Below are 14,727 nucleotides of genomic sequence, written 5' to 3'. Positions count from 1 at the left end.
AGTGAGGGTTTCTCATATACTACTGATGACTGAGTAAGTTTTCCCAATGCAAATTCACAGATAAGATTGTATGTTCTCTATGATCTACCTGTTCCAGACACATTCCTTTAGAGTTCAACCCTTTGGGCTGAACTGAGTTCCTCACACTTCCAAAGGTCATTATGAGATAAAAAGTTATGAATTACTGTGATACGAGAGCAGTTGCACAGGCATAGATTCAGTTTTACACATTGGTAATCACTTTACTCCAAGTAGTTTGTCAAAACTATACTAGTGAATAAATTAGATGGTCCAGGTTAGATGATAGGCTTGTCTACAAATAGAGGGAGATTACAGCACTCCGTTTTCCTCACAGTGACAGCTTAAAAGGTGATACTTATCCCAAATTGTGCCACTATATGCCTAAGGTCAGAACCAGCTATAAAAGTATACTTTTATGTTTTCCACTGCTGATGAAGGATGGTGATTTGTCATGGTCCAGGAGCAATTTAAATACAGAGCTGTTCCAGTTAAGGTTGTGATGCCTTATAAGTGGCAGATCACATTTGAATACCTAGCTATGGGGAAAAAATGAGCCTGTGAAGGCTCCCATGGCTGATGGCAGCCAGGTAACACTCTTGATGTGGGCCAACCTGATGAAAGATTAAAATAAAATACACATTCTATAAGACCAGGCTTTGGGAAGAGATAACAGACAGAAGTGCTCTGCAGAAGGCAGCAAAGTGAGGAAACAGGAAAAGGAAACAAATGGACCTTGAAGAAAGGAACAAGGAGGTCCCCTTGATCATGTGCCCAGAGATACAACTTGAGCCGTTCTTATGGTGTGCTTAGGTGAACTTTCCTCATTATCATATCACACTTCCAGAATATAAGTTACTCATTGTCAAGTAAAGAACCCTACTTTGCCAAACATGCACAGTACATTCAAAATACAATGTACTTCTAAACTGAGTCAAAGAAAGAGTCATCCCGTGGTTATCAAATAGGAGTGTTTATGTATCCCAGGTAGTATAAATACACTGTTTAGCTGTAACTAGTTGTGCTAGCCTTGCAAATTATCGCCCTTTTCTGCACAAAACTTAAATAAAACAAGTTGGTTGGTCTTTACACATTAGGCAAAGAACTTTATTAGGGACAAGTCTACCTCACCTGGCTTTAGAGAGTGGGGAGCTGTTGTCCTCTGCCTCTCGAAGACTTCAAGAGCTCACCCTCTCATCTATTCTGAGCTATGTATCTCGAGGCTCATGGCAGCAGTACTGTTACATGTGGTCAGAGATCTTTATCGCAAATTACCTGTTTTTCTGTTCATTAGCAAATGAACCACTCAAGTTCCCAGCAGCAGAGGGCAGCAATATAACCTCTGCCAGAGCGTACCAGTTTGTGCCTTACAAAATACTGACAAACTTCTTCACGTGCTCATTTAGTTTGTTTATATTATTGTTCAAATATGAAGGTCTTTTCCTCTTCCCTCCTTGTAGCTCAGCACACTGGCTTTCATGTGATTATAACTTTCAGGTGCCCAAATGGAGCACACACAAGATGTTCATGACAGGCTTCTCTCATTGGGCTATAAAACCGGTATCATGGTTGTCGACACACCAGCACTGCTGCTCCTTTTGTTCCTGTGTTTTCCAGAATAACCTCGGCATACGTTCTAGGCTTTTGCTTGGATAGGTTAGAGAGGAATCACCTGAGTTAGATTATAGCGGAAACGGGGTTTGTTTCCTTAAGTTCGTGTCTGGGTTTTGGTTTTGTTGTTTGTTTTCAAAACGTCAGTTATGACACCCCATACAGCCACGTTGATTCGTGTTTGTATTAACTGCGATGGGCTGGCGCTGTTTCATTTACAGAAAACCGCTGAAATGCAGGCCGCCTTATTTCTCTCTGGGCATTCAAAAGAACCACTAAGAAACTTGCCCGCCCACGATTTGGCATGGATCGCAGGGGCTACTAGAACATCTAGAGACCGTCTGTGGTTTGTCTCCCAATTCCTGGTGTTTGGCGACTCTCACAGGTCCAGCTTCCCCAGAACGTGATACTGTGGCAAACTCAGCTTTTCATCTTCTCGAGCATTTACTCTGCTAAAAATAGCAGAGTGCCGGTGCTCACCTGGTGCCTGTGGCCAGGGCCGCCGCCGCGCAAGGCCAGTGCATAGGGCTACCCCGCCGGCCCAAGCCAGCCTGATCCCGGCTCCAGACTGGGACGGGGCCTGCCGGGCAGTGCCCGCGCAGAGGCTTCTCTCGCGGCGGCTCCTCGCAGGGCGGGACGGGACGCCGGCGCCGGCCGCAATCCGGGTTACATAACGCCAACCGCCGGGCCGGGCCGGGCCGCGCCGAGGCAGCGAGGGTGGGTCCTCCGCGCCGTCCCGCGCAGTCCCTGGAGCGGCGGGGTCGGTGCCGGGCGGCCCCGCTGGGGGTGAATGACCGCCCGAGTAAGCTGCCGCAGTGCAGGGTGAGGGCTGGGGGGGCGGGGAAGAGGAAGAGGGGGAAGAGGCACCGCAGCCCCTTGGGCTGCCGACGAGGGAAGCGGCGACGGGTGCTGCGGCGGTGAGTGGGACGCCAACCCGCGGGAAGGAGCCTTCGGCGCCGCCCGGAGCGCTGTTAGGGCTTGTTGCTGGTACTTGGGGAACTGTGGGGCAGCTGAAGGAGTAACAGTGAAGCGACTGTCTAGGACTGCGGTGGCTCGTTCTGTCCCGTCCCGCAGGGGAGCGAGGGCGGTGCAGTGTAAGGGGAGGCTAGGCTCACTGACAGCCCGCCCGGCGCCCAGATCCGCCTCCTGTTGCAGGGCGCTGCCCCCTAGCCCCGGCCCGCGCCCCTCTGCCTCCGGGATCGGTGAGGCGGGGTGAAACGTCGCCAAGGGGGCGGCCGCTCGGTCCCAGCTCGGTCCGACCGCCGCCTGCCTGGCAGCCGCTGCGCCATGGCTCGTTCCCCAGCTGTCCGCCCCAGTGTCTTCTCCCGCCGAGCACGTTTGTGGTGCCGCTTCACGGTGTAACGGTTGCGACGGATACAGCGAAGCCGCGGAGCCGGAGCGGAGGCAGGGCTTATCCTGGCCAAGGTATCTTCCCAGGGTAGTGTGTGAGAGAGCTCCCTGCAAACCTCCCTAAACGATATAAGCAAAATGGGTAAAACGTTTTATTTAAACTCCTTTTTAAAACCGCATCTGTGAATGAGTACCGGCCTGGTGGAAGCGTTCTGGTGCGTTCTGCAACTTCTTCCCAGGTGTCAGGCTCTTGCCCAAGCCGGTAGCTCAGCGTTACTGTCAAATTTTTTCACTGCCAGGACCCTACTGCAGTTTGCAAGCTCCTTATTTCTGGTCTCCTTCCCTATTTCTCTCCCCTTCAAATCTATTAACTATATCCTATCTTGGTTGTGATTCCCCATAAGCAGGCCTGACCTTGTCTGTATTTTTCTTCCTGAACTCTTAGAGGGTCTCCCACTTTTTCCACGATAAGAGCTGCTACCCTCGTTTTTAAATTCTGTGTGACTTCTGTATGTAAACACCCTCACTCAGTGTGTAGTAACGTCTTGATTTCTCCTATGCTTGTTCCTGCCATCTCTTTTATTCCCAAATCCATATTGGTTTGACCTGCATGAATTTAGGTCTTTGTCCAGGAAGATTTTACTCCTAGAAATAGGTCTATTCAAATAGGTTAACAGACTCAAATCATATAGATTTATATGATGATTAATTGTGAAAATGACAGTTGCAAGACAGTGCTTTCTCTGCAAGTTCACCAGAGCAAGATGCCTGGCTTCTTTGCCTCAAATATAAGCATGGCTTATAGTAAAAAGTTATGGGAAAGGACTATTGCAGTGGTACTCTTACCAGCTTCTAGCTACTACATTTGGATATTACTTTTAAGCCCTTGGCATGCTGGTTGCTCTTTGAAAATCTTTGTACACAGCAGTTGTTTCCTGGGGAAAGAATTTTTAAAATGCAACAAAACTTTAAAAGCTGATAGGTTGCCTTTGAGTGTTTTCCTTCTTTTTCTAAAAATTAATCACATCTGTGGGTTTTTGAAATGCACATCAGCTTGGCACTGCTTCTGTGGTTGCCAAGTGTGTGAGCCAGTTGGATCTCGAGGAAGTGTAACTTGCCACAGTCAGTCCCAGGGCGACTTTGTGGTGGGTTGAGAAGCAAACATCTTTTGGTGAGTCATGAGGCATTGTTCCCTACAAACTAGCTGTCAGGAAGTGAAGTCTGACAAAGCTGGTGGGCTCTCCACAAAAACAGTTTTCCCCTACACCCAGTGCTGTTCTTCATGAATCACCAGATTGGGAGTCCTCTCAAATTCCCAAGGAAGACAGAATTAGCTATTATTCAGGGTGTGGTACTGTGATGCCTGCCTCTCTTCTTGTATTCCTTCTTCTGATAGTTCCAGTCCTTTCCTTCAGCCCTGTATTTTACTACTTTCCATCCTATCCTGGTCAAGACTTTTACTACACCTGATGTGTCCTTCTCTGTGTGATCTTCATGCACTGACCTCATTGAAAAGAGTGTCTAGTTTTCCTTTTCTTTTTAAACCCCTCTAGTTGTCTGTGGTTCCCAAGTCACGCTGAAGACCTCTGTGTAGAATAGAGTAGAATAAAATTAAGCAGGTTGGAAGAGACCGTTGAGATCATTGAGTCCAACCTGTCATCCAACCCTATCTAATCAACTAAACTGTGGCACTAAGCACCTCATCAAGACTCTTCCTAACCACCTCCAGTGATGGTGACTCCACCACCTCCCTGGGCAGCCTATTCCAATAGCCAATCACTCTTTCTGTGAAGAACTTCTTCCTAACATCCAGCCTAAACCTCCCCTGGCGCAGCTTAAGATTGTGTCCTCTTGTTCTGGTGCCGGTTGCCTGGGAGGACAGACCAACGCCCACCTGGCTACAACCTCCCTTCAGGTAGTTGCAGACAGCAATAAGGTTTCCTCTGAGCCTCCTCTTCTCCAGGCTAAGCAACCCCAGCTCCCTCAGCCTCTCCTTAAAGGATTTGTGCCTTGTGAATGCTCAGCCTCAGGACGTGGCTGTACCTGCATCCACATGACTTTGAAGAACAACCTGAGGGGATGCTCCAAAGCTAGCATCTGGATTGCAACTTCAAAAAGATAACTGGCCTTCATCTTTTAGCATAGCTTCTTTTGGGAGCAAGGTTTATACTATCCCTTAATATGTGTGCTCATATGCATCTTGGTATTTGTCCCTCATATAGTATTTCTGTTTTCCACTTTCAACCAAGTGCTGCATAAGGAGAACAACTCTGAGGTAATTAGTTTTGGTTTGATTTAATTTTAACTGTTAATACCTTTCAACTGTAGATGAGGTTTTGTTCTGCAATATATGCAGGTGTGTGACGATGTCCTTAGAAAGGGTCTCTTTCTAGGTACTATATTGTATGTGTTGACTTAAGGTTTGTGGGCTAAGTGTGAATCCTGGCAGTTCAGGTGTGTGAAAAGAAGAGGCCACATGGTAACAGGAAAAGCTCCTGACTTCCAGAGATGGTAGCAGAGGATATAACTGCCAAGGGAGCTTTTGACTTGGCACAGTAATTTGAAGACAAAGCTATTCAGGCACCTGAGATCAACAGGAATAAATACGAGGTTCCTACGTATTTCTTTGGGTCTGACTCAAAAGCTCCCCACTGTCTTTGGAGTGTAGGCAGTGTAATAATTGTATTCTTCAAGGTAAATCTCTCTTAAGTTACTGCTTGCTGATGGCCAGTAATGTCTCAGGTGTTCAGAGACTTTTTTAATCATGTGGGTCTGTTCTGCAAACAACTGAATGGTAAGATTTTTACCTTTAGTAAATATTAAGTAAAAAGTATTCTGAAATAGCACAAATAAAACTGAAAACTCAGTGTTTAAGCTTCGAAACTCATTCTGATACCGATTAGTGATAGGACCTGACGTACACATCCTTGAATTGTGTTGAAGTTTTGGTCTGAAATGTTACTTTCATTGCCTGTAGCTGATGTTGGCATCTGCATTTAGTATGGTACAATTTTTATACAATTATTCTTTTAACAGTTCTTCCATGGCTAGCTGCAGTGTTGTTGATGCTTTAAATATAACTTTGTTCCTTTATCTGAAAAAACACTCTTCTTGTTAGTTCTTGTTTAGGGCATACCAATGAGAGTTTTAAGGAAATATCATCTTTTTAACTTAAAGTGGAGATCTTTTTGTGAGGATCTCTTTGTACATGCCCTTCTCTAGAACCGGAGCTTCAGGTCAGTCCTTGTCTTCCTGGCTTGCTTCATGGTCACAATCACAGAATGTTAGGGGCTGGAAGGGACCTTGAAGATCATCTAGTCCAACCCCCCTGCCAGAGTAGGATCACCTATACCAGATCACATAGGAAGGCATCCAGATGGGTATTGAATATCTTCAGAGAGGGAGACTCCCTCTGGGCAGCCTGTTCCATCACCTTCACCGTGAAAAATTTTTTCCTCATGTTTACATGGAACTTCCTATGTCTCATCTTCCACCCATTGCCCCTTGTCCTGTTATTGGGCATCACAGAGAAGAGCCTGACTGGTCCTTGCAGCATTCTGGCTTTGGCAACTGGATGAAGGCAAGACAAGCAGTAAACATGCTGTGTGTAAGACATTGCTGTTGGATTTGCTGCTTTGTAGACTCCAAGTAGCATGATCTGTTGCTTATCATGCTACATCCTTGAATTGCTAGTGAATTGAATCACAAGGTAGTATTGCCTGTAATAGAAAAAAATGAGTCACAGAGTTGTGAGGCCTGTGTGTTGAGCTATCTAAAGTGGCCTCACCTCAACACTGAGATAAAGATGATAGTTATGATAGAGAAAAGCATTCTCATTGGCACTGCATCGGGTTAATAAGCAACCTTTTGTGTCTCTGACTATCAGTGCACACAGTTAAATTGTGTTCCAAGGAAAAATGTACTGATTTTAAAGATCACAGACTCTGTTTCCCGTTGACAGAACTGACTTGTCATGTCTTTGTTGGTACACAACAATTAAACAGAAGACATGAAGACGTCAAATGTTTTCAAGGGAGTTTCTGCTTTTACTGTAGCAGGCTGAGGATTAAGTGGCACCCTCAGCCTTGGGATCTTACTGAATGGATTCATGAAGTAATATAATAGAAAAATTTGAAGGCAATGGCAAAAACTAAGGAGAACCACGAGACTGTAATACACTTGGAATTCAGATATCAACCTCTTGCTTACTTGTTTGGTTCTTGATTAGTGTTTGTTTAGTGGTATTAAAAAGTCACATAATTTTTACAGTTGTATTGTGCAGGAAGCTTTTTGAGAAATTTAACAGTACTTGGAAGGACAACATGAATGAGAGGCCCATGTGGGATAGTTTGAGGGGGGGGGTCTTACTGTTTCACTTAGTAGGCACAGTGTCTGTCACCAGGGAATTCTAGAAATTACTTGCGTAGGGCTATGTGCTGTTCCTCTTGCAGTTGAAGGTGATAATATAAGAATAGAATATTTCAGTTGGAAGGAACCTGCAATCATCATCTAGTCCAACTTCCTGACCACCACAAGGCCGACCAAAAGTTAAAGCATGTTGTTAAGGGTATTGTGCACCATTAGCATTTACTATTAGGTTTGGGACATTGACCACCTGTCTAATAAACCTGTTCCTGTGTTTGACCACCCTCTTGGTAAAGAAATGTTTTCTTAATGTCCAGTGTAAACCTGCTCAGTACAGGTTTGAACCATTCCTACATGTCCTGTGACAACAGGATCCCAGGGAGAGGAGCTTAGCACCTCCCCCTCCACTTTCCCTTCTCAGGAAGCTATAGAGAGTTGAGGTTGCCCCTCAGCCTCCTTTTCACCACACTAGACAAACCCAGAGTTCTCAGCCACTCCTTACAGGGCATTCCTTCCAGCATAGCACATTCCTGTCACCAGCTTTGTTGGCCTCTTCTGGACTCATTCAAGGACCTTCACATCCTTCTTAAATTGTGGAGCTCAGAACTGCACACAGTGCTAAAGGTGAGGCTGTATCAATGCCAAATACAGCAGGATAAGAGAAATGGTTAATACAGTGGGATTATAGAAAAACACTATTGGCTTCAGTAGAGGAGCAGACAAACCTGTAAAAACCTTTGAGTTCCTTTAGGGCAGGTGGATATTACTGTATCTGTTGGACAGATGAGCAAAGTGAGACACAATGATACTGTGGTGTTTTACCTGATAATGCAGGAATTCATTACAAGTCAGGAACAGTGACAGAGGCTTGACTGGTAGACCAATTTGCAGGCTGCTTTTCCCAGCCACATTTCTCTTGCTGTTGGAGAGTAACAGCACCTTGTAACCTCCTTCAGTGTTGTGCCTTTTGGTATAAGTAACAGAATATTTAGGAAGTTGTTATCTTTGATGGAGTTCTTCAAGGCTTCTTGAAAAGATTTGGTTTTCAAGAATGAGAGTATCCATAAGTACTGTTTTCATCCAGACAGGTTTGTATAACCAGACTTCTCATGAATTCTTCTGAAACTGTTTGCATAGCTTTGCTGAGTAAACAACATAGTCATTAAGGCCTTAATCCATGACTCCCAAACAACATACAAATTGAGTGCATATTTGTTGGGCACATGGTCTTTTCATGCACTGTATTGACTCAGAAGAGCTGTGTTCTCTGTTACAGGTTTACTCAATGATGTTGAAGGAGCATGTACAGCAATTTAAAATGGGATCAGTGATGTTGGGTGCTTGCTTTGTTGTTGAGTCTGGCACTATCTGTTGAAGGCTATGTTTGAAAGCTAGATGCTGCTGAAAGCATCAATGTGTCCATCTGTAAAACAGGAACACTAACATTTCATCTCATAGGGTACATCCAATGTTTGCAGCGACTGTGTTGTAGGTACTAGGTTGGAGGTTGTCATGGGTGAGAGTAAACCACTCGAAGTGAATCTGAATTCTTGGATTTATTTAACAACCAACAGGACTGGAACTTTTACTCTCCGAGGTTATCTTACACACTGACTCAACTACTCATTCAACTGAACTGATACAACATCAATTAAAAAACAAAGCTGTGAAGAAAGTGTAGAGGTTACTCTTATTTGTGGTTTCTTTCTATCTTACATAGAAGTGATTTAAAGCACTGTGCTTGTGTTTTGTTTTCCTGCCATTATAATGAAGCAATCCTAGCAGAAAAGCATGTTGCCACCGACTGAGGAGTAGTTTAAGAGGTGTAACAGCTGGTCTTTATCCAGGCTTTGAACCATGTCTTTGGTACAGCTTGAAGTTCAGAGAAGCTGAAGGTGGGAAGTGGAGACTCACTGGTGTACCCACTGTGTTTTCATAGCATGGTTTGGGTTGGAAGGGACCTTAAAAACCATCTAGTCCCAAATCCCCTGCCATGGGCAGGGACACCTTCCACTAGACCAGGTTGCTTAAAACCTCATCCAGCTTGGCCTCAAACACTTCTATAGATGGGGCATCCACACCTTCTCTGGGCAACCTGTTCCAATGCTTTACCACCCTCACAGTGAAGAACTTACTCCTTACATCAAATGTAAATCTATGCTCATTTGTTTAAAGCCATTACCCCCTGTCCTGCCAATAGGTGCCCTTGTAAAAAGTCCCTTTCCAGCTTTCGGTACTGGAGGGCAGTAGCGAGGTATGCCCAGGGCCTTCTCCAGGCTGAACAACCCAAACTTTCTCAGCCTGTCTTCACAGGGGAGATGCTCCAGCTCTCTGATTATCTTTGTGACCCTTCTCTGGACTAGCTCCAACAGGTCTATGCCTGTCTTTTGCTGTTAGGTAGAAAGGCAGGGTCATATGAGGAAATTGACTCCTGCCTTAAAGATTCTGTGAGTAAACAAAAGAAACCAGTCTTGGGGCTGTCGGTTCTTCCCCAGGTGGTGCCTTTCCTGTAACTTAGATGACTGATTTTTATTTTTTTTTCTAATGCAAAAGTCTCTTTGCATGAGTGCTCTTGAGTTTCTCTGAGAATGTGGTAGTGGTTGTATGAATAGCAGATGACAGTGGTTGAGAAATGTAGGTGATGTTTTTTATGTAAGTTAGCAGAATTGGTCTATAGCAGCAGCAGATTAATCACAGCCTTTGTGTACGTAGCTAATAAGGCTAGCTCAGTAAACATCAGAGAGGTGCTTGGTTTAATTTAGATCTCCAGATAAAGAGAGCATCCAAGGAAGAATTTTTTTGTTGCCTTGTCTTTTAAGTCAGGGTAGAAATCTTGGCTCTGTGACAGTATTTCCCTTGGCTTCACCAAAGCTTGGAATTTTCTCTTGTATTCTCAGGCTATATATCTGCTGACTCCATTAGCTATTCTATCAGTGGCTGTATGCTGCTAGTATATGATACCAATCTACTGCAAATCTCTTCAATCCAAAAAAAAAAATTTCCAGTATCTCTGTTTTGGTTTGTGGTTGTATTTTTGGTTTTGTTTTCGTATACAAGCTTTAAATTCTTGTCTTGCAGAACGTTAACCCCTGTCCTTGTTCCCTTGTTACTACTTGATTTTTGTAAATACACTAATTCTACACTGAAAGTATCTTACTCAGATTTTCTCAAATACAACCCCAAGTAAGACTGCTTGTCCTCTGAAATACTTCAGCTAGAAGGTGATGCCTTTGGCACCAAGCTCTTGGTTCAGAACTAAAGATCCTTGTCAGAAAAATGGCTCTGTTGTGGAGATTTCTAAAATGATTTTTCCTTGCCCTTGAGGGAACCACATGGCCAAATGTAGAATTAATAATTAGGGAGACAAGAAGGAAGAAAGAGAATGGTGGTAAAGAGAAAGTTACTGCAAGGAAGTAAGGGAACTGCAGCTTATCCCTGGCATTCCCTGGCAGCTGCCTGCACCCTATGCTGTGTGAGGCAGTCACAACTGTGCTACTTCCAGCTGTCCACAGTATGGCTAGCCCCTCATCAGCCTGGATCTCATTGCTCACTTTCCTGTTTTGTCTGCAACATCACCTACCTCCTCCACTGCTGTGGAAGACATGTAGGAACACTTTCTATACATTTTCAATATAGTCTTTCTTCAGATGCTCCCTTAGAGGCATCCCTTGTACATGATACTTGTATAGCACAGCCACCTGATGGAAGTTAGTTAGGGTGTACTTGAGATGAGGCTACCAGCATCCCTAGAGGTACTCTTGCCTTCAACATTACTTTTATTTCTCCCCTCAGCTGTTTGCTTGTGTAACTATTGTGTATTGTGAGAATACATAATGATGGACAAGGGCTGGTATTCTCATTCTGGTCTGCAGTCAGGTAGCTTTTGCTGTCTGATGAAAGAGCTGAAGGTGTTTACCAAAAAAATAGCAAATAATCACCTGAGCATGTTTAACCCCAGTGCATGAAATGTCACAGCCTTCTTGTTTGGTTGGTTTGGTTTTCTAAAGCCTGGTTAGTGTTGAATAGTTGTAGTTAGTCAGTGCCAAGGAATTTATTTGGATGTTAGCACGCTGCTTTGGTGCTCCATGTATAATTGTTTTCTATAGTGTGCCCTTCCCACGTCAGCTATCACTCTGGTATTTGTGCCATGCTTTTTGGTTATTGCTATTGGCAGGTCACACCTTAGTTTGGAGATTTGCAAACAGATTCCCCCTCCCCCCCCAGTTAATCAACTATACCAGCAGCTAACTTGCATCTTGGTTCTTCTAGGCTTGCTCAAATCAGATCTGACAATTTTCAGGGTTTGGCTTTGTGTGTGGGTTGGGTTTTTGGGTTGGTTTGTTTGTTTTAATGCTAACTGCTAAAGTGATCTTTTTTTTTTTTTTTTTTCCTTCTTGAATGGGACAGAACATTATGACTACCTTAGCTTGATCTTTCAGATGCTCAGCTTGCAGGTGGGACAACTGAATTATTAGGCTGTGTTTAATGATTAGGTTCTACATAGTGATGCATTCTTTTCACAGAGTGAAACTGTACCAGAAAGAGAAACCAAGAACTTGATGCCAATCTGTGCCACCTCTGCCAGTACCTCCAGGCCCAGTACTTAAGACAACCAGGATGCTTTTTGTGAGCATTCCTTTTCTGGAAATTCACAGCAATTCTAAACCAGATTCTTTGGAAAGCAGCAATTGGATGGGCTGTACCTTTATAGCAATGTTTTTCTAATTCATACTTAAAATATAGTTGGAAATAAGATCATTTCCAGAAGATGGAAATTTTGATTCCCATGTATCACCAAGCTGCATTTCTCCTATTATTGAGAGCAGCTTCCAACTCTGGCAAGTCTATGACACCAGCCCCCACTAACATTTCACCTGAGCACTTTCATGCCTTTTTTTCACAGTCTTTTCCTTACATGCAATCCTTCCACATTATGAACATCTCTCAGATTCCTCCTTAAAACTCTTTTGTTGCAACGCCTGTGGAAATTTGACCATGGTTAGGCAGCTGCTTGCTCTTCCTATGGCTTTTCATGCTGACTAATACTGCCTCATTGCTCATGTGTGTTTCTTCTGTCTGCATCTGTATTCTACTGCTTTTCTTCTGCTTCAGCAGTAACTTCGTTGAACTGGGGATGCCACCAGCGCTCTACCATGAGTTTACTCAACTGTGTAGGATAACACAGTTGTAATAGTCTTCTTGGAAGAAAAAAATTTTTATGCTGCAGCTTTGCTTATCAGAAGGATTTCATATCTCTTTGTCAGAGCTCATACAGTGCTTTATAATTAACCCTTGTAAGCCTCCTGGAGTGACAACTTTAGTCTCTTAAACAGCTAGTGGTCTGGTACATCATTGTCTGTTCAAAGATGCAGACGATTAGTGGGCAGTGAAACAAGTCTGTCCAGATATCACTTAAGTACAGTAGGTAAGTCATGGGGCGGTGTAGTCATTTAACTCCATGGGCTGCATTGAGTTTGCAGAAATATGTTTCCTTTGTAGTGTCTACAGACTATCAGGTAATCTAAGATTATCCAACTGGTTTTATTACTGATGTAATTTAATCCATATTTGAACATAGAGATGTCAGGCTAAGGAAGGCGCCATTCAAGTGCTTTCCACTACCACAACAGAGATGATAGATGGCCTGAAGAGTGGGGAAAAACATTGTTCCATGCCCTACTAAAACTGAAATAGTGTTCTTTGTATGGGAAATAAGGGAATGGCAGGTCAGATGTTGCAGGAATATTCAGAATATTTTTCCGAAGGTGCAATTTCCTTTTTAAAAAATGGAAAAATGCAGACTCAAATTTGGTGTAAAGGGAATTATGCTCAAGTGGTCATCTAGGATTTATATATTTAAAATAGGTTCTGAAAGTATCAGAAAATTACTGAAAATTCTATGTGGAATATTAGTTTTCTGGCTGTTAGTTTGATGCTAGCATTACTGCTTCCAGGTTGAGTCTGTACTCACCAGGGTAGCTTCTCCTTTGCTTTCTAGGCTAGCTATTCAGAGTGACCACTTCTTACTGGGTTTCAGAAGCTGCTGTGTATAGTTGGTAACAGCCACATGTCCTGTGCCTCCTCAGTGCTAGTAGTTTCAGTCCTTACCTCTTTCTTGTGTTGCATGGTTGTTAATTGAGAGCAGACTCTAGATTAGCGTGTCAGACTGTGGAGGGAATCTCCTGATAGAAACAGAATAAAAAAGAAGCAGAAGATAAAGTGGGCAGAAAGATTAACGTTATAATTTTCCTAACAGTTTCTAAAAATCTTAGCTCTGACATGTACCTGTCTGCACCTTTACTTCTTGCTAGTTTTCATGCTGCATATTCTGGACTAATTCCTGCTCAGCAAACATCTGCCAGGCATAATAATTGCAAGCATTAATCCTTACAGGAATTAACCAGCTTGTTAGTTGATGACCTGAGCAAGATAGTTTCTGGGGATTACTGCTATTTAAATCTTAGCTACCTTTCAAGCAGTGGCAGCATGTCATGGTGGGTTTATTTCTCTATTTCATTTTTTTCTTTTCTGGGCTGATAGGTGTTTAGATTGCCATCTCCTCTTTCACTCCTATCGTGCGGGAGAAGGCATAGAGGAAATCCTGTGCTGCCCTCAATGTGAGTAAGGAGGAAGCCACCAGTTTCTCTTCAGGCCACGCTTGCTCATGCTGCAGCCATACAGAGCTGTTCTCATAACGCTCAGCAGAGGCCAGGCCGCGTTGTGCTTGCTGTGTTGGAAACCCATCAGGGAAATTTGATGAAATTGCCACAGACTTTTACCTGCCCTTTTTTCCAGAATTCCCAGGATTTTGGTAAGGCTTTTGCAAAGTTTGTTTCTTTTATTTCATAGTGAAGTGTGATGGAGCTTATCTGTATCTTTTGGCTTCCAATAAGTTTTAAACTCTTTTCATGCTTTCCATTAAATTTACCAGAGAGACAGCAAGTGTCAAAGTTATTAGCTTCCTTGAAATTTCAAGCATTTGAATTATAATGAAAAGGATATAGAAATGAGTGGCCTGAATGACCAAGGGCTCTGGCAGCACCTGGCTGGTGACAGGCACAAAGACCAGTCCATGCACATGCTTGTCTGCAGAGAAAGCCCATGTCTTACCTTCTGCATTGTGTCAGTGTGGCAGGGTACTGGGGGAGAGGGCGGGAGGACACAACGGCAAGGACCATGTGAAACGAAATAAGGCACAATAAACTGTTTTGTGAGTAGGAGGCCAGAATGGGGAACTTCTTCATGTAAGGCAGGGAAGAAGTAGGGATATTTTTGCTTCTTATGGTTCTCGCCACAAGAGTTAGAGATAAGGGCAGACAGTGAAGGTAATAGAGTGTTGGGAGTGTTGGTATTATGCTTTGAGTGTAGCAGCTTTTTACAGCC

At 43.7% G+C, this 14,727-nt stretch overlaps 1 protein-coding gene across 5 annotated transcripts in view; it reads left to right on the top strand.

Annotated features, from left to right (window-relative positions):
* Window positions 1-2,332: 2,332 nt before the first annotated feature.
* SYNE3 (spectrin repeat containing nuclear envelope family member 3) overlaps window positions 2,333-14,727 on the top strand; it is a 70,541-nt gene continuing 58,146 nt past the window's right edge. For 2 of the 5 annotated variants that reach the window (XM_068148854.1, XM_068148853.1), the window contains exon 1: window positions 13,940-14,155. In XM_068148854.1, coding sequence (XP_068004955.1) covers window positions 14,101-14,155 — 55 coding nt within the window. In that variant the 5' untranslated portion in view covers window positions 13,940-14,100. Of the gene's footprint in view, window positions 2,432-2,455; window positions 2,547-2,761; window positions 3,055-13,939; window positions 14,156-14,727 lie in introns of those variants that run through there. The other 3 variants (XM_068148858.1, XM_068148856.1, XM_068148857.1) reach the window with 3 other exon arrangements.

The sequence above is a fragment of the Melanerpes formicivorus genome, unplaced genomic scaffold, assembly GCF_026170545.1.
Source record: "Melanerpes formicivorus ecotype bairdi unplaced genomic scaffold, bMelFor1.0.p_v2 SCAF_17, whole genome shotgun sequence".
NCBI classification, from domain to species: domain Eukaryota; kingdom Metazoa; phylum Chordata; class Aves; order Piciformes; family Picidae; genus Melanerpes; species Melanerpes formicivorus.
The sequence above is the reverse complement of the archived record's forward strand: the minus strand, read 5'-3'. Positions and strand labels throughout refer to the sequence as shown.